Consider the following 25,910-nt stretch of genomic DNA (forward strand, 5'->3'; position numbering starts at 1 on the left):
CCCTCCTGTTTGCCTGGTTTTCTCCTTACCTCTCTCACTGTGCTGTTTATCTAGTCTTCTTTGCAAATGCTTCTCTTTCCTGCTCTTTACATGTTGGTGTTATTTGGGACTTGGAACCAAGGTCTTCTTCACCTGCACCCTGCAGGCGATCCCTTCTAGGTCCAAGACTTGATACAGATGACTCTCGGTCTTAGACCTCCAGTTCCACCTCCTGCCGTGCATTCCGATGCTAGTGCCTAACTGCCCTGCTGGCCTGCCCACTTGCGTGCTTATGAGGCATCTCAGACTCTACACACCCAGAGGGTACATCTAGCTGTGCCCCGCCCCTCCCCCAAAACCCTAGTCTTCCCCATCTCAGGAACGGCACCCCTATTTACTCCTTGCTCAAGCAAAACCTAGAAGTCATCCTGGACTCCTTTGGAGTCAGTGTCCAAACTGTATTTGAGATCCTCCCCCTTTTCTTCATCTCCATGGCCATGACCCTGATCCAGGGAAGTGCCATCTTCTTCCTGGACCATCGCAACACTTTCCTAACTGGACTTCCGATTCCACTTCGTATTGAATCCAATCCCCATAGCAGCCAGAGTGATCTTTTTAAAGCACTAATATGATTCTGTCACTTTGCTTCACGTCATTCAAAGACTTTCCATTGTACTTAGAATAAAGTCTAAGCACTGTAGTCTGATCTTCAAGATCCTTCCTGCGTGGTCTAGCCCCTCCCTACCTTTTCAGTGTCATCTGGTCCCCTTCCTTTCCTGCCCCCTCACTCCTGCCCACTCTACTCTAGCCTCACTGGCTAACTTTCGATCCTCAAGCATGATGGGCTCTTGCTTATCCTAGGAGCTCTGAACTGTTCCTCCTGCCTGGAACGCTGTCCCCTCATATTTGCAGATCTAACTGAAATGTCATCTCAGAAAGACCTCTCTTCCCACTTCGTTTCTATCATACGCCTTTGTTTACTTCCTCACCGAACTTCTCCCGATCTGAAATTATCTTATTTAGTCATTCGTTTGCATGATGTTTACTGTGACAGCCTCTAACCCAATGGTTATTGACTTAGGGGCTCATGAATTCTTCTGAAAATCCGGTGGGAATTCTACCATAAAACATACACAAGTACTTGCACATAAAATTTTGCAGACAATTTTAGGAGCTTCGCAGGACCCCTGAAGCCCACCTCAGAGGTTCCCGGAGTCAGATTAAGACCTGTTATTACAGAATCAGAGTTTTAGAGGTAGAAAGAACCTGAGAAACAATTCAGTCTCCCGGATGGTAAATTGCCTTTACCATTAGACTGACAGCTGTGGCGGGGGGAGTGGCCACCTAGATATGTCATCCAAAGGCTTAGGCACAGTTGGGATCAGTAGGCAAGAGGGCTGTGACCTATTAGCAATGTCTGCCACAGACTAGGAAACGGAAGGCAGCGGCACAGCCAACAGCTATTTGCCATGCCTGATACGGTGCAACTGAGTTTAATTTGTCCGAGGCCACGCAGCTAGTAAATAACAGAGCTGGGTGGTATTTAGTCTCCTTGGTTGTGTGCGAATTCCTTGTAAGAAGCCCATCCCAACTCAAAATTGATGGTTTGGCCAGTAGCAGAGCCTGTAGCTTTTCCTCAAAGGGAAAAAGAAAGGGAAAGGAAAGAGAGAGAGACTGGGTCTAAATAGCCTGGCCCTGTCACATGTACGGTGTTGGAGACTTTTTGGTGGCTCGGAATGCAGGACCAACCCAGGCTTGCTGAAATGTCCTTGGGCCCATGATGGCCCGAGTGAGAAGGGTCCAGGGGAGAGAGCAGCAGGAGATGAATACTTTAATAGACAGGAGGCCGGGGCTCCTCACTCAGTGCCATGGTACCCACCAGGGACCGTTGGCACAAATCCCAGAATATTAGGTAGCGCGTGGGTTTACCCACTCACGAGGCTCTCTTGACTTTTAGTGAGTCAGGCGTGAGGCTGTCACCATTGTGATCTGGCACCAGGGTAAGAGGCAGCCCCAAATAGCCATCCCGTCCTAGGCAGCAAGGTGAGCTCACCCATCACCCAGAACTCCCCGCAGGACAGGTAGCTAAAGGAAGCCCCCCATGTGCAAGGGATGTAGACGGGTGCTTAGGGTACTCGTCTGCTCTGCTGGGGTACCGTCAGCATGCCCCCATGACCTGCAGCTTCTGGATACCCACATCACCTTCTGGGTGGTTTTCCCTGTTAGAGATGAGTCAGCTGTCATTTTGTAGAACTTGTAGGCAGAGTCAACCCTTAAGTCCCCAAGGAAGAATATTGGTCAGATCAAGTATTGACTAAAACAGGTTTAGTGTAGTGCTCCCAGACCTGGAAAGTCATCAGAACCACTGGAGGAACATTGAAAAATTACCCATTCCTGGACATCATGCCAGACCTACTGACTCAGAACCTCAAAGGAGTAATTAGTCAAAGTCTGTATTGTTCCAGGGCTTTCCAGGGCATCCCAGTGATCCCACAGACTGGTGGCCTCAAGGTCAAAGCAAAGGAGATAGGATTTGGAGGTCAAGATTCAGATCCTCCCTCCAAAATTTCCTGGCTGTGTGACCCTGAGCAAGTTACCTGTCCTTTCTGAGCCTCAGTTTTCACATGGGAATAATAATCATAATAATATTCCACATAATAATTCTCCCCCCTCAATATTGTTATGCAGAGTTAATGAGATTTGGAAATAGCTTTGTCAACTGTGAAGCATTGCACAAATGTGCACCTGTTTACATCATTCATAAACCAGGGACACTGAGTTGAGGTGGGGTGGGCTGGGAGGGTGGGATTTCTGGGTAAGGCGAGGGGAAGGGTCCTGACCATGAAAAACTTGGCCATGTCAGGAGAGATCCTGCCCTTAGACATGGATAGCACCTCTGCAGAGGAGGCCAGAGGACACGGGCTCGGGGGCCTTTCTCTCTTCAGCCTGGTGTGAGCCTTTCTTGTGGGAGGAGAAATGTGACAGGGGCATTGCCTGGGCCAGGCTCTGGGCCAGGTGCAGAGGGCCACACTTTTCAGAGCTTCAGCTGGTTATTTTTAGTGCCTGGCTAGAAAAGAAGGAAACTTGAACTGTCCCCGGCTGCTGTGCCCCCTGCACACGTGGCTATTTTTACTTCCGAAAGACTGGGATCTTGTCCAGCTTAGGGAGGGAAAATGAGAAGAAAGGAGGGAGGTGGAGGGAAGCAGGAATTATTTTACTTCCATTAAGAAAAAAGCCAGAAGGCTGATCTTACCAAGTCATCAAGTGGACATCTGATCCAGGACGTGGCAGCCGCTGCCTCTGGACGCTGATGCACCTGCGGTGGGTGGGAGAGGTCAGCAGATGGGCATGGGATCAGGAGGTCTGGGGGCCTGCCATCCCTCCTTGCAAGGACTTTAGGCCCCAGAGTGGCCCTGCGGCTTCTTTAATATTTCCTGTGCCCTGAGTTGGGAAGTAATGGGACACGGCGGGTGGAGGGATCCCAGCCTGGTGACGAGCCTGGTGGGGGCTGGGAGCTGTACAGCTGCAGCCAAGGCAGAACCTGTGTCCCGGGTTGGACAGAGGCAGCGCTCCACCCTGTGGGCATATTCAAGAGAGAACGCGTGGAGCTGTGTGCCCCTGGGCACATTATTCAACCTCTCTGAACCTTAAGGGTTCCTTAAGTTCCTTAAGGGTTTTGTTTAACGAACCTGATTCATGTTATAACTAAGGGGGTGTGTTTCTCTCTCTTTCCAAGAAGGCAGTCAGTTCCTGCCAGACCCTACCACCTTCCATAGGCAGAAGAAAGGAAAGAAATTATGAAGCTCCTACTGTGTACCAAGCACTTTGTTACTTTCACGCATTTTACGTTACTTAATTCTACTCACCTGAGAAGGGAGAAGTATTTTAAAAAATTTTAATAACTTAGTTGAGATACAGTTCACTGCTTATTAAAGTGCATTGCCGTTTTGAAGACCATTTTTAAGTACACAGTTCAGTGGCACTAAGCACATTCACAGCGATTCCATTTCCCAGACTTCTTCATCATCCCAATCAGAAAACCCTGTACTCATTAAACGGTAACCCCCAGTCTCTCCACCCCGTCCCCCACCCAGGCCCCGGTAACCTCCAGTCGGCTCTCTGTCTATTCTAGATATTTCTTATAAGTGGAATCCTACAACATCTCTCGTTTTGTGTCTGGCTTCCTTCACTTAGTGTAATGTATTCAGGTTTCCTCCATCCTGTAGCAGGTGTCGAGAGTTCATTCCTTTTTATTACGACTGAGTAATATTCCTTTATATGTTTGACCCCGCATTTTGCTTATCCATTCGTCTGTCGATAGATCGTTGGGTTGCTTCCACCTTTTGGCTGTTGTGAGTATTACTGCCATGAGCACTGAAATACAAATAACCTGTTAGAGTTTCCTGATTTCAGTTCTTTTGGGGATATACCTAGGAATGAAGTTGCTGGATCGTAAGACACGGCTGATAATTCAGTTTAACTTTTGGAGGAACTGCCCAGCTGTTCTCTACAACAGCAGCACCATTTCGTATCTCCGCAAGCAGCTAAAAATTTTTTTTAATTAATCTTTTTATTTTTGAGATAATTGTAGATTCACATGTAGTTGTCAGAAGTAATACCGTTTCTCCCAGTGGTAGCAGCTTGGAAAACTGGTGCGGTATCACAGCCAGGATGTTGATATTGATACAGTCACGATAGGGAACAGTTTCAAGGGCGAAGTATTTTTAATAATAGCAATATTAACTGACACTTAATGGTCACTTACTAGGTGCCATTTACAATATTTTAAGTGCTTTATTATCTTTTTTTTTTTTTAGTTTTTTAGTTAAACATTTTTTTTTAATGTTTATTTACTTTTGAGAGAGCGGGAGAGAGTGCATGAGCAGGGGAGGGGCAGACAGAGAGGGGAACAGAGGGCGTGAAGGGGTGTCTGTGCTGACAGCAGCAAGTCTGAGGCGGGGCTCAAACTCATGAACAGGGAGGTCATGACTTGAGCCAAAGTCAGTCACTTAACCGACGAGCCGCCCAGGCACCACCTTCGGTGCTGTACGTGTATTAACTCATTCAATCCTGAACGACAATCCTATGAGGTGCCACACTGTTATTTTAGTACAGGTGTAGAAACTGAGGCCCAGAAGGGTGAAGAAACTTGTTCCAGGTCATTCAGGTACTAGGGGGGGTTAGAATCAGGGATTCCATCCAGGTCTGACCCTGAGGCAAGGGCTTCTTTCTTCTGCTTTAGAGGCACAGACCTCTGTGCACCCCCATACAGTTGCTTCCCTCCAAACAGAGTCACCAGGCATGCCCGGCAAGCTGCAGCCAGGAAGGTTCTGGGTCTTTGCTTTCAGGCCTTGTGATGAAGCATCTCAGCATGGACTTGGCTCCTCCTCCCGTTCACACTCCCTTTCCCCCTGTTCCTTGCAAGCGTGACTGAGCACATCTCACCTCCCCATTGTCTTGGTCAGGGCTGGGCAGGAGCCGATGTCCCCTCACAGGCCACCAAAGAGGATTTAATGAAGGCACTATTTACAGAGGGGTGAGTGCGATCGTGGGAACCAGTCAGAAGTGGTGATGGACCCCAGGACTAGCAACAGTGGGGAGGCTTTAACAGTGCCAGCCTGAAAAGATCTGGCAGGAATTGCCTGAACGGGAAGGTGAGAATTGTAGCTGTTCTCAGAGGTCAAAGTCAGACTGCATTCCTACCTGTGTGGTCTCGGCAAGTTACACACCCTCACTTCGCCTCAATTTCTCCATCTGTAAAACGGGCTAATAGAATCTCCCTCTAGGGTTGTTGCAGTCCCTACGTGAAATGCTCAGAGCAGAGGGCAGCGCCAAGTAACGGCTGCTCGGTAGATGTGACCTTCTCCTTACCTTCTTGTCTACAAGATTTAGGGGTGTTGTCGTGTTGGCTCCCTGTCTAGTCCTGAGGTCAACTACAGGACTCAGTCTACACAGGAACATCCTGCACAGGATTCCAGGGATTATTGATCTTTTTGTATTCTTAGCAAATTTGTGAATGCTTAAATTTTGGCCTGCACGTGTTAAGGGATTAACGGTGTTGAACGGTGGTTCAGCAAAGGGTGTGTATTCATTACGGTATTTAGACCTCTGGAATAGCTCACGTGTAAGTGTTATGAATGCTTTAAATTCGGAAAGTATCAATAAGATGATGGAATCTAATAATCCCAGACAGCGATTATAAGTTAATTAGTATTTTAATATACTCCCTGAGCCTACTTTTTTAGATAGTTTGCTAAAACTCTGAGAACACAAACAATAAGCCAACTCTTACTTCAAGTTCAAGTTGCCTTCTCTCTCTTTTTTTTTTTCCCCATTTGGTGTTTGTAAGACTTAAGCATCCTAATTTAAAAAGTAATTGTCCGTTTTATTAGTTAAAATTGCTTTCTGCTGCAAGTTACGGAGAACTTGACTGCTAGTAGCTTAAGCATCGATAAAGGAGATTGATTTCCCTACCTACCAGGGATTCTGGAGATCGGCAGTTGCTGGCATTTCCCGGGCTCTTTCTGTCTTTTTTTGGTGTTCTTTGATGTCCTCACTTGGCTGCCACAGCTCTAACCTTCACCTTCCAGGTCAGGGCAGGAGAAAGGCAACAGAGTTGCACCAAACATATCTGTCTCTGGTACCAGAAAGGCAAAACCACTCCCGGAAGCCCCCAACATGGACTTCCCCTTACAGCCCATTGGCTGGAACCAGGTCATATGACCAGCACTTGCTACCACAGAAACTGGGAAAGTAGGAACCAGGATTGGTAGGACTGTAGTGCTAGGGGTAGGATGTTTCTATAAACAAAACCCAGGTTCTGTTAGCATGAAAGAAAGGGAATGAAAAGATAGTTGGGTACACAACTAATAATGTCTGCCAGACCCAACCGTTACAATCTGGTGATTTGTTTTTAAAGGATTCATGATACAGCATCTTGCTGCAGCGCTCAGGATGAGAACCCAGTCCATGCCATTATCTCATTTACTAAAATTGTGAGCAGTGTACTCTAGATACAGTATAAAAACACATTGGCAGATAATACGTACAAACACAGTTGACCAGCGTCTGTTTAGACAGAGGGCAGAGGAATTCAGACCTCTGTCCACTGTCTCTGTGTTGAAGAAGCTGACCATTCTCAGTTCAGAGCAGACCACATCAATAAAGACAAATGCGTAGAAGGCAGGGAGGTGATTGGCCTGAAAACACTGTACGAATATAGAAAATAAGGAGTGCTTGGCCACAGAAGGAGGGTGCCCAAGGATGTTAAAGTCCATAAGGGGTTGTCTTGTGAAAGGGGGTAGTCTCATTGGATGGGATGGAAGGTAGGTAGAAAGTGGCCTAGAGACAGAATTTAGCTCAATACAAGGGGAAACTTTGATGAGGAATGGGCTGTCCTAAGGGAGTGAATTTCTAGAGGCTGGGGGGAACAGATGAAAGCTGGGAAAAGGATAAGACCCTGAGAGTCTTTTGTTTCCTAAGCCTGCAGGGCTTCATTTGAACTGGTGCATCATTTCACTCAGACACTTGACTGCCTACCACGGGCTGGGTGAAAATGGAGCTGACTTGGGCCCTTTCCCTTAGGAGCCCGTTGAACTGAAAATGGATAGGAACAGAGGGAAACAAGCGCAAGGTGGCACACAGAGTGCAGTGAATGCTGCCGTGTGGGGCAGTGGCAGTGATGGCCTCCCTTGGCCTGTTGAACCACTGCCAACTTACCAAGCCTTTCCCCGCTGTTGTGTCATTCTGGTGTCACAAGAGCCATATTCTGTGAGCAGAGTTGATATTACCATTGCCTCCTTCCCCATACCTGGTGATGACGAGACCAAGGCTATGAGAGCCAACTGGGCCAAGGCCGTTGAGACGGGTCTGGGACCTTGACCAGTGGATCCCATGGGGTGGAGCCCTTATGGGCTTGTGGCTGGGGGAAGATCTGGGAAAGCAGGCAAGAAGCCAGGATGCAAACCTGGCTCATACCAGACATCAATTGAGGCATAATCGAACCCAGCAGTCTACTTTTCTTAAGAAAACAGAATAAGCTGATAACTGATGCATGTATTGATTGGAGCCATTGACCATCCTGCTGTGAAGATCTGAAGGAGAAAATTTAGAGGAGAGATTACACCCGCCGGGCCCAGGGGAGCTGTACCCTGGAGTAGCAGAGAGCGTAGGTACTGGCTCTTTTACTGGGCAGATTACTCAGTCACCCGAGCCTCGGTTGTTCTCATTTGTAAAATGGGGATAATTGTGCCTGCTTTATATGCTGTAGATTACAAAGGGCAACACACAGAGAAAGTCCTCCACAATTTAGGCTGTTCTCATGTTTGTTATTACTGTGACTTACCAGACAATTATATATACTTGTTGGGGAAAAATGGTAATAATAATGGTGATGATGATGATGATAGTAAAAGCTGCAGCTTTTTTTTTTTAATGTTAATTTTTGAGGGGGTTGGGGGGGGGCAGAGAGAGGGAGACAAAAGATCTGAAGCAGTCTCCACGCTGTTAGGGCAGAGCCTGATGTGGGGCTTGAACCCATGAACTGTGAGATCATGACCTGAGCTGAAGTCAGATGCTCAACCAACTGAGCCACCCAGGCGCCCCCAGCTCTGGCTTTCTAAGCATCCATTGGGCATTGGGCACCATGACAGACCCTGTAATGGGACGGGGAGCAGCCCCTGGTTGTAGAGGTGCTGTTGGAGCTTGGATCTCTGGAAGAAGCACCCAGCCCCCAAGGGAAGGAGGCCCAGCCGTTCCTATATGCATCAAGGCTTTCTTGAACAGCCACTACAGGCCAGGCCCTATATCAGGACAAAGAACATTCTAGATGGAGGTTGTGACAGAAGTGGCAACTGCTCATCTCCTTGCCTTGCTAAGGGACCCATGCCTCTTTCAGGGTTTTGTTGAGCAGTTCCCACTCCTGCTACACCACCCGGGGTGGGTGTAGGGGAGAGCTTGTGAGACTGGCCTCAGGAGAGAAAGTCAGTGAAGTGGGGAAGGGCTCATCCTGGACCTTGGTCAGACCCCGGCACACAGTAGGTGCGCAGGAAATGGGCCCCCTCCTCATCCTGTGTGAATGAAGTCGGGCATTCTCACTTTTAGTCTTACCAGCTTTCTAAGACAAAGCAGAGCCTGGTGGAGGGTTTGGCTCACGACGTCCGGTGTCTGTGTTGTAGGCGGGGTGCGGGGGGGAGCTGCTTTGTAGCTGTATCACTGGAGGGTGTCAGGAAAACAGGACTTTCCCCACAAAACCTTCAAAGGAGGAGCCATCCTTCCTGCCTTTGTGTGCCTGCTCCTTCTGCCCTCACTGAGGGGGCCAGAAGGGAGGGGTTGGCGTTTGGGAGCCAGAGCCCCACCAGCATGCGGGTTTAGCTCCTGCACCGGATGGGCCTCCTCTGTCCCCTTCAAGGTCCGGGCCGCTGCCGGTCTGTAGGATGCTGTATTGCAGCCCTTTCCAAACACCGTTGTGCCTCCGAGTCACCTTGTTGAAGTGCTGACTCCCGTTCCTAAGGGGCAGCCTGACATATTTGCATTTCAGACAAGCTCCCGGATGATGCCTGGCCCGGACCACCCTTTGAGAAGGAGGGCAGTGGCCGGTGTCCCACCTGCCTTCACTCCGCGCTCTGTCACATGCATGCTGACTGAACTGCCTCCTGGTGACCGCAGCTGTGCCCAGGGCTTGCTTTGGGCCCCACAGCCCGCCCAGCCCCGGTCCGGGAAGGGCTGGTGACTGCCAGGAGGGGCAGTTGGATGCCCCAAGGCCCTCATCTGCAGCAGGGTAACTGGGGAGTGTCCTGCCCTGTCTCCCAGGGTCTTCAGGGAGGCTGAGCCTCAGCTGGCAACGGCAGTAACCTGCTCACCTACTCAGGAACACACTCGTGATTGGCTTTCTTCCTGGGTTCACCTTCCAGATAAACTCTCCTTATCACAGGGTCTGGTCCAAGGCAACCCAACTGTAGGCGTGGTCAGTTGCAATCCGCTCTGCCCCTCAAAGCAGCAGGGGAGTTCACTGGAAGCTTCTCAGGAGGCTCAAGGACCACACTCAGAAGCCAGACAAGGACCAAGGGAAGCTCCAGAAAGCCTAGGCACTAGAGATGCAGTAGCCAGGAGAGTGTGGCCCAGGGTGCCCACACCCCCGCTGCTGACCACCGCTGCAGCCGTGAGCAGCTCTCCCCCTCCGTTTTGGTGCTATTTGATCAAAGCTTCCCGTTAGCTGTTCCTGAGTCACCAGCCCATGCTTCAGCCTCCAGAGGGTCGAGTTAGATACCCAGAGTTGGAGTGGGCACAGGCCCCCCCCGCTGCGAGATGACCCACAATAGGGGAATTACCTTTAAGCGGGAAGCAGGGGTGGGATGCTGGGTAGACCGTCTCCCCCCAGAAAAGTTTACTGCAGCCATGTTCAGCATCAAGTACAGGAATGTCAGACCGGGGGGTGAAAAGGACGCCGCTGATGAAAATGCAGAGCAGTGACTGGCCCCACATAGAGTCCCCCTGGGCCATCTGTCTTGGTGGCTCACAACATCCTCCCTGCCCTCTGCCCTGAAGGAGGAAGAGGTCTGAGCCCTTGACTGGGAGCACGTGGGCACGGTACCATGCCAGTTCCCCACGCCAGTTCCCTTAGGGCAACTAGCAGTTGAAAGGCTGGTCCCTCTTATTCAGCAAACAAAGTGATTTCACTTTCTATGGCTCTCATTGCCCCGGAAACTTCCTCTCGCACCCCAGGGACTTAACCGTAGTAGCTGTACCTCCTCAGAAACAGCCAGCAAATCACCCCTGGCCTGAATGGGATCTAAATCGTCGTTCCATTCGGTCACCCATATTGCTGCCTTCTGGCCTCTCCCCAGGAAGGGCCTGAGCTACCGCCACTGCCAAGCTAGGAGGACAGGCAGGAGGAGGTGGCAGCGGGAAAGTGCCCTGAAGATCAACTACTAGGACTCTGAGGGTGATGCTGTTGACCCTTGGGGAAAGGAACAGGAAGTTGAACTTGACCTGTCACCTCAGAGGCTAAGGTGGCCACTGAGCTCTCTTCCTCTCAGGACTCTGTCTCTTACTTTTTTACTTTTATTTTTTATTTTAAAAAATTTTTTTATGTTTACTTATTTTTGAGAGAGAGAGACAGAGTGTGAGCAGGGGAGGGGAAGAGAGAGAGGGAGACACAGAGTCCGAAGCAGGCTCCAGGCTCTGAGCTGTCAGCACAGAGTCGGACGCAGGGCTCGAACCCACGAGCTGTGAGATCATGACCTAAGCCGAAGTCGGAGGCTTAACCAACTGAGCCACCCAGCCGCCCCACTTTCTCTCACTTTTTATGCGTTTTAATCAAGGCCCGTTTCATGGTAAGCTTAAGGGAGCCGCTCTGTTTCCTGTAATAGTTCATACTTTGGAGCTAATTTGTTGGATCCCACCCGTTTTTCAGGGCAGGCCACATAGGTTGGTGTCCAGTCTGTGGCTGTGTGCCTTTGGATGAGGAACCTATTTGAGGTCCTGTCCACCCTGCAGGCTGGTGAGGGATGTCAAATGGTGTGAACATGTCTGTCTGGACAGCAGTTGCTGAGGGTGGGGTGGGTTCCTGGGAGGCCGTATCGACCCAGGGAAATAGCAGATCTCTGTAGGATCGGGCCTCATCCTGGGAAGGGATGTCAGTGTGGAGTGGCCACACCTGCTTTTGCACCTGCTGCTGGGAGACTTTGAGGCGTTCATTTTCCAGGTGTGGCCAGGACCACCTGCGTCCCCATCCAGGAGAGTCTGGTCCACGGCTACCCACGCCCCTGCTACTGAGGGTACTACCACTGCCCGGACCAGTCCTCACACTCCCTTTAGTCTAGAAGACAGACCGTAGAACTCCATCCTACGGTCTCTGAAAGTGGGACCCAGAAATTGACATTTGTAATGAACCCCCATTCAGATGCTGCTTACGTGAAAAGGCTGAACATTCTTGTTCTTGTTCTTTGGAGGTGCCTGCCAGTGGCAGAGAGTTCCTTTCCCGTCTTGCAAGCCACCTCAGCCCTCCCTGGATTCACAGCAGATGTAAAATAACGAGTCTTCCTTCCCTAACGTCTAGAGGAGTGCTTACGTTGTGCTTTCCCTTTGGAGACGAAAGACTCAAGCTGTGGGTTGCTCAGGATAGATGTCAGGAGGATGCTGAACCCAGAGGCAGGGCCGGGCCCGGGGCAGCTGGGATGGGTCATTACCGTTAGTTGTTTTAGGATTGCAGGACTCCCTGGTTGAGCTGGCCATGGGGCAGCTGGAAAGCCATCTAGTCGTGGGGGCCGAAGCCAGTGTTGCGATTCCAGAGTTAGTGCTAACACCCCTGATGCTGAATAGCCTGACACTTTGCCCCTTTCTTCCCCAACAGGTGTGCGCCTTGACCGAGTGCGTGGAGGCCGCCAGAAATACAAGCGACGGCTGGACTCTGAGAGCAGCCCATACCTGAGCTTACAGATTTCTCCACCCGCTAAAAAGCCATGTGAGTGTCAGGGCAGTCCATGCTCCTTCTGCCAGCATGGTTACCTGGGACATCTGGCCCCCATGGGGAGATGCCACCTTCCCGCTGCTGGCTAGAGACAGTATGGATCCTGGGGAGGTGGCATTGGTGGCCGGCTGGGTGTCGGGTGCTTCAGGCTTCATTCGGAAGGCATTTCCATGTGGGATTTACAGAATGTGGTTCCAAAGGAAGCATGATCCTAAGAAGGCATGGGCCCCAGCATCCGGAACGTGTCGCCCTCACCTGCCACTCAAAGCAGGTTCCTCTCAAGAGAAGTCACCAGCAACTTCTCTTGGAGGGCTATTTTTTAATAGCCAAAATCAACACGGCCAGCAAGTTTGTGGAGTGAGAAGGGGAGGGGGAAGGGAGAGACTCCTCAGAACCCAACTTTTCTTTCCGAGCCACTGCAGGCTCCACCCCGGCCCCTCCTCCTCCCCCAACGTTCACATTCCTCCTCTGGTTGTTGGCAGTGACCAAGATTGTCTCCTACCTGCTGGTGGCCGAGCCGGACAAGCTCTATGCCATGCCTCCCCCTGGCATGCCGGAGGGCGACATCAAGGCCCTGACCACTCTCTGTGACCTGGCAGACAGGGAGCTCGTGGTCATCATTGGCTGGGCCAAGCACATCCCAGGTGAGTCCCGTAGGACTGGGCGGGGGTGGTATAGCCAGGGACTCTCAGCCACTGTCCCCACCACCGTGGTTCTGATGCATGGGAGCCCCGGGACCCAGGAGCTGTGTTTTCTTCTGGGCTCCTTTTCTCTTTGTGGGATTGGAGGTAAGCAGGTGTTGGGAGGTCCAGTAACGTTCCTGAACTGCTGGGAGCTCTTCAGAATCAGTGATCACTCTCGAGGGTTGCTGATTGCTTCTTACAATAGGTGAGATTCAAAGAGCAAGTTCTCTGAGTCCTTCAAGGCCAAAGGGTTTTCTTGTAGACCTTATTGGAAATGTGCTGGGAAAATGCAGCAGAGAATTTGAGTCTCTTGCTTCCTTTAGCGGCCGGTGGACTGGATGGTTAAGAACATGGGCTGGGGAGTCAAAGTCTGGGATTCAAAGGATTCAATATCTGGGTCTGCGGCTCACTAGCTGTGTCACCCTGGGTGGGTCACCCGGCCCCTCTGTGAACAGGGAATAATAGCAGTACCTCCTTCGTGGGCTTTGCCGTGGGGATGAAATGCAAGGATGAGTGTGATGTGTGGTCCATGTTCACGTTCACTGCCGGCTCACTGTTGCCACTTGCCTGATCTTACGGGAGGCCCATCTCTTAATAGGTGGCGTGGAAGGTGCATGTAATAAATACGTTTCAGGTGATAATGGACTCCGGATACGGCTGTTTGCTGCGTGTGGCCCACACCCTTCCTTCAGCATCCTCCGTCTGGACAGACGGTGGAAGCTGGTTTTTAATTTTATTTTTGTAGACGCCGATACCCACGTGTTTTGCATTACACACGTGTTGGGGAGCTTTCGAAAGCCTGTGCCGTTCATGCCTCGTAAGGTTTCTACAGCTTGTCTCATAGTGTGGTGGGGACATCCTGTTTTCCTCTGGCAGTCATCCACCACGGACTCGGATTCTTACTAGCGATGTGACATGGGGCAGTTTATCTTCCTGTCTGTAGGTCCTCTTTGTGTGTGTCGCCGGCCCTGAAAAATGAATGTAGCATGCACGGTGGTGTAGCAAAGGTGTCTGAGACTTTAGATGCCAAGGCCCGCAGTTGACTGGGGGGAGTCAGAATGTTTTTATAGAAGACACGCGTGTGTGCACAACCTATATGAAGGAGTCTTCCTGCGGACGAGGGCCCGGGAGCTGATGCTGGTATCACTTAGCTGGCAGGAAGCGTAGCATTCCTTGCGCAGATGGCCCCTGGCGTTCCGACTCGGGGAGGGCCTCCCCGGGGGTCTGAGCTGGACGCCCTTACTAAGGAGCTCAGCCTCTTGGGATTACACACTCAGTAATTTTGAATCTGGCCTGTGCTGATTCAGCACAGACGTGGGGTCAGGCCACTGCGTAAGACACCTCAGCCCGGATTGCTCCACTGACCCGGGGCCGAAGCCGGTACAGCTCCCCCTGCCCCTCACATCCTGCCCTCCCCGCCATCACACGCTCCTCTTCCATCGCATCCCAGCGATGGCTCAGGGGTGGCGCCTGGCGGTCCCCCAGGTCACCGCTTCCTTCTCCTGCCACCTCTACGGGGAGGCGTAGAACCAGGAGGCGCTGTCTCCCTTGCACCCGTTCCTCTCTCCTGTCTCCCCTCCCTCCAGCGCCATCTCCCATCTGTGCCCGACCAAGAGGGAGGTGGGCCGAGCAGAGTGGCTGTTAGGGGCCCAGGCTTTGGATCCAGACAGACCCGAGCCCTGATCCAAGTTCTGTCCTTACTGGCCTTGTGAAGAGATCTCATTTTTCTGAGCTTCGGTGTCCTTGCCTGTGAATTAGGAATCGTAATAGATGGTACAGGGCCGTCAGCCCAGCCCCCGCACACAGTGGGTGCTTGATAAGTGGCAGGGACCATGACTGTGTCATTGTCTTTGCTAATAGTATTAAAAGCTTCCTTTCACATCTTCCTTTTCCCTTGTCCAGAGCTGGATTCTTTTTGATTAAAAAATAAAATAAACATAGGGGCTCATTTGTCTGTCTGAAACACTAATTTGCCTATTTTGCATAAATTTGCATGCTGAATTATTTGGGCCTGACCTTCTAGTGTTTAAGGTAAAATTAATTAATAGCGTCTCCTGCCACTGCATGTAAACCTCATATTAGGGGCGATGACATATCAAGTGCCTGATATGTTTAAACTAATCGACTTAATCCCATCTCAGATTAGACAGAAAACTCCCCTGAAGACCTGCTCACTGGCCTTTAGAGAGAGAGAGAGAGAGAGAGAGAGAGAGAGAGAGCCAGAAAGAGACCAGGTTTCTTAGCAGGGTAGATGCAATCCAGGGCCCCACCCTGGGACTGACGTCAGCTCCTGTCCATCCTGGTTCCTGGACAGCAGAAGGTTCCTTAAGACCGCTCAGGTTAGCACTCTGAAGCAGAGCCCAGCCCACTTTCCTTAAGCACAGGAGACCACGTCTCATGACTCAGTACGAGCTAACCTCTCAGTATCTGTCCATAGCCTGGCATACAGAGGGCACTTCATACTTGCCTTTGCATGCATTTATTGAGTAAGGTCTCTTGCTAGGAGTTGTGGCTGATACAAAGAAGTAGATTAATTTCTGCCCCAAGGATCTCATTTATAAATAAGGTGGATAATTTTGTTTTTAGTAAAATACTTGTTTTTAATTTTTTTTTAATGTTTGTGTGTGTGTGTGTGTGTGTGTGTGTGTGTGTGAGAGAGAGAGAGAGGGAGCACAAGTGGGGGGGGGGGGTGGGGCAGAGACAGAGAGGGAGACACAGAATTCGAAACAGGCTCCAGGCTCTGAGCTGTCAGCACAGAGCCCGACGCGGGGCTCGAACTCGGAACAGTGAGATCATGACCTGAGCCGAAGTCGGATGCTTAACTGACAGAGCCACCAGGCACCCCAATACTTTTTCCTTAAAAAGAATTTTTTTTAACGTTTATTTATTTTTGAGAGAGAGAGACAGAGACAGAACATGAGCAGGGCAGGGAGGGGCAGAGAGAGGGGGAGACACAGAATCGGAAGCAGGCTCCAGGCTCTGAGCTGTCAGCACAGAGCCCGACATGGGGCTTGAACTCACAAACCGTGAGATCGTGACCTGAGCCGAAGTCGGACTCTTCAGCTGCTGAGCCACCCAGGCGCCCCCAACGAAATACTTTCTCATGAGAAATTCTAAACATACAAAAATAGACCAGACCTCCATGAGGAACCTCCATGACACTTGCTTCAGTATTACCACCCCACTGCCTGTTTCCCTTTACCTCTACCCTGTTTCCCATCTCCTGCACACTTAGGAGGCAGCAAGGAGAACCACGGGACAGAGGGATGCCATGGGCTGCGGGGGCAGAGGGCAGACGCTGAGCTAGGCCTTCAGGACTGATGGGCAGTGGCCATGGAGGAAAAGCCCAGAAGGGCAGCAGGGCGCCACGAACACAAGTTTTCAGGCTGCAGGCCAGAAGCTAACATATGTACACAGGCGCTGAGTGACCCGCTCGGCCAGGAGGAAGGATCGTTTGAGCGCAAAACTCATTTCTCAGCAGCCCCCCTCTCCCCCCCCCCCCCCCCCCCCCCCCAGCTTTCACTCACATGTTTGAACACACAGGACACTTTCACACGGGTGAGCTCCCTAGGGAGCTCGGGCTGATTGCGGCTCACTCAGAATAGCAGCCATTCCTTTGTTTCAGTCCGTCTGCAGTGGCCTTACCCCGCACACATGCAGGCTTTTACCTGGAGTTGAACTTTCCAAGTCCTGGGCTGCCCAGAGGATAAGCCCGAGTCTTTAGAGCGCCCACCCCTCGTTCCCCGGGAGCGACAGGTTCGAGCAAGGGGCAGCAGCCTTTAAGAGGCAGTGGGTATCGCTTGATGAATTGTCCTGTCACCCCAGGTGGCCTGGAGGCTCTGCCAGCCAGGGGAGCCCTCCCAGGCCAGGGTGACACGTGCACACCTCTGCGGGGGGGACCCCCCAGAGGCCTCCTCAGGGAGGGCTCCTCAGAGGCCCTGCTCCCAGGTAGCCACCGTCTGGTTCTCGCTGGGGAGAGAAGAATGCCAGCGGCCGATGAAATATGGGCTGCCGAGTGACAGCAGCTGTGTCTGGAGTGGCCTCAGATCCTATAATTACATCTCCCTTTATTACCTCTGCTAATGGCCCTCCAGGTCGACAGAAACGATAATAAATTAACAGATTATGAACTCCACTTGCCACAAATTATGTGCTCTTTTTTTTTTTTTTTTTCCTTAAATTCTAGGAGCTCATGCTGTCAAACCACTGGGGGATGGGGGCTTGGGAAGATCCTGACTGTTATCAGATCAGTTGGTGCAGATAAAGCAACTTTGTGGGGGTGGGCAGCAGGGCCCCAGGAGGGGAGGCGGGCAGGGACAGCCAGCTGGGGCAGGGCAGGACCTCCAGCGGGCAGTGCTCTCGCCCGGGGGCCTGGGCCACACCAGCCTCTCCCAGAAGCCACCCTCTTCCAGAATTGCTAATTGCTCGATGGAGGAGGAGACCCAGCCCAGCACAGAAAAGCAGACGTGGAGGGTGCTTGGCCGAAGGACAGGGAGGAGTGCTTCAGCCCTTGGTCTGGGTTTAAATAAAAGAAAGAGTATGTGCTTTTACCAAAGATGACAGCAGGGACAGAGGGCTGGAAATTAGGAGTTCCAGATCCCTCATCTTTCTTAAACATCCTTCTGGGAATTTCCTGTGCACGTACAGCCACTGTGTGCGTACGTGTGTGTGTATGTTCTCTCCCCACCGTGAGACCATTCTAGAACAACTGCTCTATGTCTTGCTTTTTTTCCATTGAATTCTATAACATGGTAGCACTTCCCTTGTGCTAGGCAGTGTACCGAGTACTCTGCCCGTTAGCTCATTCAATCCACGCAGTCCCATTAGGGAAGTATTATTCCCATTTTACAGATGAGGAAACTGAGGCACACAGGAGTGGACATACCCAGCGTCACAGCCAGTGGTCAGCAGAGCTAGGATTCTAGGGTCTGGTCGTGGCATCTGTGTCCTTAATAGTTAAGTCCTCCTTACATTCATGGGTGTCTTTCCACACCCACAAAAATAGTTCTACCTCATTCTTTCTGGTGGCTTCTAACGTGCCATTCGTTTAGCTAATAATTCTGTTTATGTAGTAATTACACGAATCACATTAGTTACATTTAGGTTGTTTCCTGCTTGAGGCCATTACAGACTGATGGAACAAAACACCCTTTCACATTTATCTCTGTGTATTTGTGCATCCTTTTCTTTCTGGGAGAAATTCCTAGCAGTGGAATTTCCAGGTTGAAGGAAGCATGCCTTTTGTTTTATGCTTGATTTAGTTTTATTTTGGGACATCTTAAATATGGACAGGTTCAAAGACCAAAACTAGGTAGAAGTGTGCACACAGAGCCTTCCCCTCCAGCCCTGTCGCCTCCCCTCCTTCCTCCTAGGGCTGTTTTTATATTTCGTTCTTCCTTCTAGTGTGTCTTTTTTTGAAGTACTAGAAAGTATTTGAACTTTTTAAAATATTAGGACATACCACATATTCCCCCCCCTACCTTGCATAAAGAGAAGCAGCCTCTATATACCATTCAGCACTTTGGAGAGTACATTTGGATTTTCAAAGCCCCTTCCAGCTCCTTTCGGAGCCACTCAAGGAGAAGGAGAGAGGTCAGGGGCCGAGGGCCAAGTCCACTGCAGAGAGGTCCGCACACAGGCCTAGGTCTATCCTCAGATGGTGGCCCAAACTCTCAAAGGCGCTGTCCTCTTTCTCCCACCACCTGCTCCCCTCCTCCCAGAGGGTAGGCCTGTGTCTCTGGCTTCTGCACGATGGGAAAAGGTGCCGAAATTCAAACTCGTGGCTGAAGGACTGAGAGGGTCTCAGCGAGTTCTTTGGGACCATTTTCTTGTCACCTAGGAGTCAGGGTCCAATGGCATTTGTTGTGCTCTGTGCTGGGAATATGCACTGCTCATCTCCCTTGTCCCAGCCGGCACTTGGCAGTGGGGGTGGGGAGAGGGACAGCAGCTCATTCCCGCACCCTGGGGTGTGCTCGCCAGTGGGGCCCTCGCCACTCTCTTTAGAGCCCCTCCTACCCTGCAGGGTTCAGCCCCAAGTCTCCTTCTGCAAAGCCTTCGGCAGGTTCTTGTTTGGGCCAAGTTCTCAGAGCCCTCCACCCCCCTTGTTCTTCTCACTGCCCCAATTTCAGGGTCACGGCAGAGCTCGGTGCTCGGGGCATGCCTTTCCCTCCTGACCGTGAGCGCTTGCACTCAGGGATCCCTTCTGGTTGGAGCTCACCGTTCTGCCCACAGGGCCTGGCATTTAGCAGGTGCCCAGTGAGGAGGTGCTGGATGAAGGAAGAGACCGAAGATGCTGTTAACGTGCCTCTGGTGATGGTACCTTCGTGATGGGCGTCACAGGGGTCCCTTCTCTTTCGTTTCCAGAAGTCTCGCTCTTACCTCACCTCCCTTTTTGCAATTGTCTGTTAATTTTGCCCCGTCCACCTCCTACATCTTCCCTCCCGGTCTGTCTGCTTCCAGTGCAGCCCCCACGTCCCTGCGTGCACACACCCTCATGAGCTGGCTGATTGGGATCTGTTAATTAATGTCGCCCAAGCCCTCTCCCGCTCAGAGGCCCGATAAGGGAAATTGGATGTCCGTTCTATCTGCCTTTTATTACCTCCCGGCTCTCCCTGCCACCACAGGCTGCCACACACCCCCTCTCACGCTGGGATCCAGACAGCACGCATACACCTGACCCCTCTCCCCAAGGAGGTATGTCAATCCAGGCCTGCCCCGTCCATCAGTGTCATTGCTCAGCTCTTTTGATGGGTGCCAGCAGCCAGGTGGTGAGCCAGGAGCCCCAGGAGTGCCCCCTAAGGTCGAACATTCGCGCACTGGTTGGAAAATGGAGAGGGACCGTGGGTTTTAGACTCGGGGGACGGCAGGTGAGGGGTGGGACAGACTCCACGGAAACCCAGAGCGATGGGCCTGTCGAGAAGCTCAGGACCACCCCGGGCCTCCAGCTGTGCCCAGAAGGAAGAAGAGAGTCATTCCAGTAGTGTGCTAATAACAACAAAAATAGTAACGACAGCCACAGGCATCACCCCTCGGTCAGGCTCGCCGGGCACCGCCGGTGTAGGGAACAGAGGGGGCCTGTCTGAAAACCACCTCTTCACCCTCGAAGCCCCCGCATCAGCGCCGCACCCACACTGGGTGAGGTGCCAGGGGGCCAATGCAGCGGAGACCCACGTGGGCAAACTCAGACCCGGCCGCCCAGGATGCATGGTACATACAGATGGCTGTATGGATACTCTTCCTTCTTTCCGTCAGTCTGGCGGCATCTGTGTGGGAGCCAATCTTGGAATTTCTGGCCGAAGTTACCACCTTGTGTTTAGTGACCGAGAAGTTTAAAAATCAACTTCTTCCCTCCCTCCCTTCTCCTTCCTCCTCCTCCTCCTCCTCCTCCTCCTTCTCCTCCTCCTCCTCCTGCTGCTTCTTCTCTACCCTCCTCTCAGATCAAAATGTTAATTGTTCCGGGATGCCTGGCTCCGTTGGTTAAGCATCTGCTTCTTGGTTTTTGGTCAGGTCATCATCTCACAGTTTGTGAGTTGGAGCCCTGCAATGGGCAAGAGTTTAAAAAAGAAACAATGTTCATTGTTCCATGCCTGAGTTAAGTACATGTATAAAGCAATTCCAGACACTTCTCATTTTGCACATGAAGACTTTTCATCTCATCATTAATAGCCATAGTATGAGCTCAGTGAACATGTTGTATGTCCCATAATCGTTGTCTTATTTAGACCTCGTGGAGAGTCTGAAGCAGGTGTTAACAGTTATACCCATTTCACAGAAGGGGATGCTGAGGTTTGGGGCAGTTACAACTTTCACACGGTCAGCCTGCAGCTAGGAAATGGGGAGTCAGGGTTCAGGCCCAGGCAATCTCCCGAACACATTGGACAAGACCATGTCATAAATCAGGAGCCATCCCCATCCCGACCTCCTTTTGCTCTGGGGTCAGCCTCCTTACTAGCAGGGAGGGGGAAACTCCCATGATTCTAAGCTCTCGGAATGCGGGACGGCTTGGGTCATCGTTAGGTGGAGAGTGATGGCCAGGACAGCAGGGGTCTGACCCCTGGAGGAGAGGCTGCTCTGTGAGAAAGTGCCCCCTGACCCTGGGGGCTCTTGAGCTCTTAGCAGCCCGGGCTGTGGTCACTAGGGGGTCACTGGCTGGGAACAGCTGAGTCCTCTCTCCTAGTTGGGCCCCTGGGTCGGCACACACAGCTGAGACTCAGCAACGTTAAAACGCCAAAATGTCCCTTGGTTGAGCAGAGAGAGGGATCTGGAAAGTCCCCAGAGGGAAGGGGACCCAGTACTGCCGCCTTTTGATCCTATGAATTTAAAAACCCCTTCAATTACAAACACATTTAATTAACCAAAAAAAACCTCTCCAGACATTTGAAAATAGCACAGAACTAACAACAAGAGTGATAATAACAATTGTCAACATTGACCGAGCTCTCATTACATAAGTCTTTTCCGTGAATTCCCCGTCTGACTCACTGGCCAAGGGAAGGACGAGTTCAGTAGGTACGGAGGGAGGGGCAGGATCGGGGCCCGGGACCACCTCCTCCAGCCAGCCCTCCTGACTGCTGCTGCCCTCCTTGCCCCCTGTTCCCGCAGGCTTCTCGAACCTCTCTCTCGGGGACCAGATGAGCCTGCTGCAGAGCGCCTGGATGGAGATCCTCATCCTGGGCATCGTGTACCGCTCGCTGCCCTACGAGGACAAGCTGGTGTATGCTGAGGACTACATCATGGACGAGGAACACTCCCGCCTCGCGGGGCTGCTGGAGCTCTACCGGGCCATCCTGCAGCTGGTGCGCAGGTACAAGAAGCTCAAGGTGGAGAAGGAGGAGTTTGTGACACTCAAGGCCCTGGCTCTGGCCAACTCAGGTAAGGGCGGGCAGGGGCCCCACAGTGGGACCTTCCAGAGGTCTTCTTGGGCCCCGGGGGGCACAGCCCTGGAGCTCGTGAGCGGGGCCACCGTGAGAGGCAGGGTGGCGTGAAGATGCCCGAGGTTCTTGTCACCAAAGGTTGTGCAAGGGGTTGGCCTGGAGCTAAAAGAAAAGGGTGGTGACCAAGGCCCGCGATAGGTGCTTCCTGAGCCCTTGATTTGCAGGGCGTTCTACGAACTGAGCCTCTGCTATCTAGCCCAGCACACCAGTTAAGGACAGAGGCTCTATGGTCGCTGAGAGTCAAATCCTGCTTCTGCTACTTGGGCAAGTCGCTTCCCTCTGTGCCTCCTATTCTTTATCAGTAAAAGGGGAACAATACAGAGTCCCTCCCCCACCAGTCAGTGGAAGGGGTTTATTTGTACATCATTATGTTACACTCACAACACGCTGGGCTTAGAGTAAGCGTTGAACCTGCTAAATAAATTAGCTGTGAACTTACTTAATTCTTAACAACCCCGTGAGCAAGGGTCTCATGATTTTTACCCCATTTTATAGACGGGGGAACTGAGGCTTGGAGAAAATTGCCCAGGGCCACACTGTCAAAGGGTGTCAGAGCTAGGACCCCAACCAAGGCCCTCTCGTTGCAAAATCAACCCCCCGCTCATAGCCACTCCTTGAATCTGCCAGTCAGATCGCTCAGGCACAAGAGAGAGAAAACCTTCCCAGCTGAGTGGTCTGGTCTGTCGTTAAGAAGGAGGGCTTCACGTCCCACTCTTGATTTTGGCTCGGGTCAATGATCTCAGGGTCGTGAGATCGAGCCCCGTGTCAGGCTCCGCACTGGGCAGGGGGCCTGCTTTGGGATTCCCTCTCTCCCTCTCCTTCTACCCCTCCTCAGCTTGTGCACGCTCGCTCGCTCTCAAAAATAAAAAATAAATAAAAGTAAAATAAAACTCTTTAAAAAGGAGGCTTCGCCTCCCTTCCTTCAGCCCCTTGCAGCTCCTGGCTGGAATCTCTGGGGACAGGGGCTGGGCGCTCGTGATGCAGGTGAGCGAGCTGGACTGTCATCTGTGTCCACACTTGGGGAGCACCCACCGTATGCGGGGTACTGTGCCAGGCAGGGGGTGGAGAATGCAGGAGAAAATCAGGCTCCCTGTCCTAAAGAGAGACTGTCAGGCAGGCACACACGGTTCCCCAGGGCAGTGCGTGTGCCTTGGTCAAGTCTGGTCAGGTGGACCCAAGTTCAAATTTTAGCTCTGACACTTAGTAGCAGTGTGGCCTGGGCAGGTTGGCAACCTTCCTTAGCCCTGTCCTTGTGTGTACAATGGGGACATTCCAGTACCTTCTCCAAGCACTTTGGTCTTGAATGACTGACTGAAGATACAGCACTTAGACCAGTGCCTGTCCTAGAGCAAATGTTCAATAAATATTAATTATTATCATTATTATTAATATTAGAGGAAACAAAGTGTTATCCGCACAGGGAAGAGGGACAGCTGGTTCCCAGGCGGAGACGGTACAAACAGGGTAAGCGACCGGTTTGCAGGGTACGGTTCGGCTTTTAGTAAGTCCCGTGTCCCAGGAAACCTCAGTCCCTGGCGAACCGAGACCGTGGTCCCCTAACAAATGTTTTCAGAGAGAACGCAGGGGTGCTGCCGCTGCCCTGCTCAGCCCCCCTTTACTGGGCTCGTGCTCCCCTGCCCCAGCTGTTGAGTTGTGCTGCTGATAGCTCACAGCTGCCCCCTCGGCCAAGATCTGCCCTCACCTGCCGTGCCCGGAGAGTCAGGCACCTTGGCACCATCAACTAATGGCGACCCACACAGGGGAACAAAAGGCTGGACTCTTGGCAGGGCGAGGTCAGAGCCCTACGTGGATCAGGCCAAAGCAGAGGCCACGTCCTCACCTTGCTTGTTCCCACCCTCACCCTGTCCTGCCTCCCTCCCTCCCTTTCTCCTGAGAGCACACCCTCCAGAAAATCTGTGCACCCAGACCCTGGTCTTGGGCTCTGCTTTTGGGGGATCCTGATCTAGTGTAGAGAGGGAAGCATTTTCTTTAGTGCAACTCCCTTTTATTAATAAACAAATGCAAGAGAATGATTAAACTTTTACACGCTTCTATACATAACCCTATACATCTTTTAAAAATTTGTTTTTAATATTTATTTTGAGAGAGAGAATAGGCAAGTGGGGGCGGGGACGGGCAGAGAGAGAGAGAGAGAGAGGTGAGAGAGAATCCCAAGCAGGCTCCGTGCTGTCCGAGCAGAGTCTGACTCAGGGCTCGATCCCGTGAACCGTGAGCTCATGACCTCAGCCGAAAACAAGAGTCGGACGCTTAACCGGCTGAGCCACCCAGGCGCCCAGACCGTTTACGTATTAAGATTCCAAAATGGTAGTGTGTTCTTTGTTAGAGAATGCTGGGGCTGTTGGGTTTTTTAAAAGTAGTTTTCAATTTCCAGAACGACTGAGCAGGTGGCTCTACGGTGTGGCACCCATCCCACCCTCATCCCCCACCCCCGCACGGGTTCCTCTGTCGTTCACATCTTGTATTGGTGTGGCAATTTGTTACAATTAATGAGCCAATATTGATACATTATTATTAACAAAAGTCCCTGGTTGCCATCCAGGTTTTACTCTTTGTGTTGTGTGGGTCTATAGATTTGACAAATGGGCAGTGACAGCCCCCGCCCTCCCTCCCCCCCCCCCCCCCCCCGCCGGTCCCTACTGTACACAGTGGCCCCACCCCTCGTGAGTCTGTGCCACCTACTGAGAGGGAAGCACCTCAGCCAGCCGTTGCAGGGGGCTGGGGGTCTGTGTGGGCGGAGGGAACTCGGTGAACGCAGAGGACACAGCGTGGGGACAGTGAGGCCCGCAAGGCTGCCGGGCCTTGGAGGGCACGTCTTTGCTTTTAGACCCTCCTGACACTTCATCCCTGACCTCGAGCTCGGGCTGGCCCATGCGGGGAGGAGGAGGGTGAAGAGGTGGGGTGCCGCTGTCGCGTCTATGCCACCCCTCAACGTCAGGCCGTGACGGCGTTCAGATGGCTCCATAGCTCGGCTCTCGTCCTGATCTCACAGGCACGTGCGTGCACACACACAGGCGCAGAGACATACACGTGCGTGTGAAGACAGGCATGCATGCAAATACAGGCACCTACACGTGCGCACACACATAGACACACAGGTATGCATGCTCACAGACACCTACACGTGCACACACACATACGTGCACACACACATGCATACACTCATGCACACATACGTGTGCGTGCAAATACAGATGCATGCACGTGCACACACACATGCACACATACATATATGGACACACGTGCACACACAGACATACACACAGGCTTAGGTACACATACATGCACATACAGTTACACACACACGAACACACATGCATGCATACAGACACATGCACCCATACACATGTTCACAAATACGACACACATACACGCGTGCACACACATGCAGATGTGTACACGCAGGCACACACATAAGCACACATGCACACACAGCACCTGGGGACTGACAGTGGTTTAGTGACACGAGCCCATCAGGAGATTCAGCTGGATCAAGCTTCGCCTGAGTACGCACTGTCACGTCATGGGAGACGAAGTTCCAGGAACCTGCGCTTCTGGCCCGGTGGCACCTGCCAGGCCATCCTGTGGCTTACGTGCCGGTCCAAGTAGTTCAGAACAGAGAAGGAGGAGTTTGTGACGCTCACAGCCCTGGCTGCATAGTCGAGCAGTCAGCTGTGGGCAGGAAATGGGGGAAAGCATAGGCCTGCTATGAGTAAGGCCAGAAAAGTAGGTTGGGGTCAGACCAGAGGCTCTAGGGCTAGGCAGGGGGTAGGAAGGGATTGGGTTGCAATAGGGTCGGTCCAGGGAGCCATGAAAGGTTGTACAGCA

At 51.9% G+C, this 25,910-nt stretch overlaps 1 protein-coding gene across 2 annotated transcripts in view; it reads left to right on the forward strand.

The window, feature by feature from the left end:
- The window catches only part of ESRRB (estrogen related receptor beta), a 234,572-nt gene that overhangs the window by 203,565 nt on the left and 5,097 nt on the right, over positions 1-25,910 (forward strand). For both annotated transcript variants that reach the window (XM_042943870.1, XM_042943871.1), the window contains exons 4-6: positions 12,332-12,442; positions 12,931-13,092; positions 21,733-22,002. In XM_042943870.1, coding sequence (XP_042799804.1) covers positions 12,332-12,442; positions 12,931-13,092; positions 21,733-22,002 — 543 coding nt within the window. The remainder of the gene's footprint in view (positions 1-12,331; positions 12,443-12,930; positions 13,093-21,732; positions 22,003-25,910) is intronic.

This window comes from Panthera leo, chromosome B3 (genome assembly GCF_018350215.1).
Source record: "Panthera leo isolate Ple1 chromosome B3, P.leo_Ple1_pat1.1, whole genome shotgun sequence".
Taxonomy (NCBI): Eukaryota; Metazoa; Chordata; class Mammalia; order Carnivora; family Felidae; genus Panthera; species Panthera leo.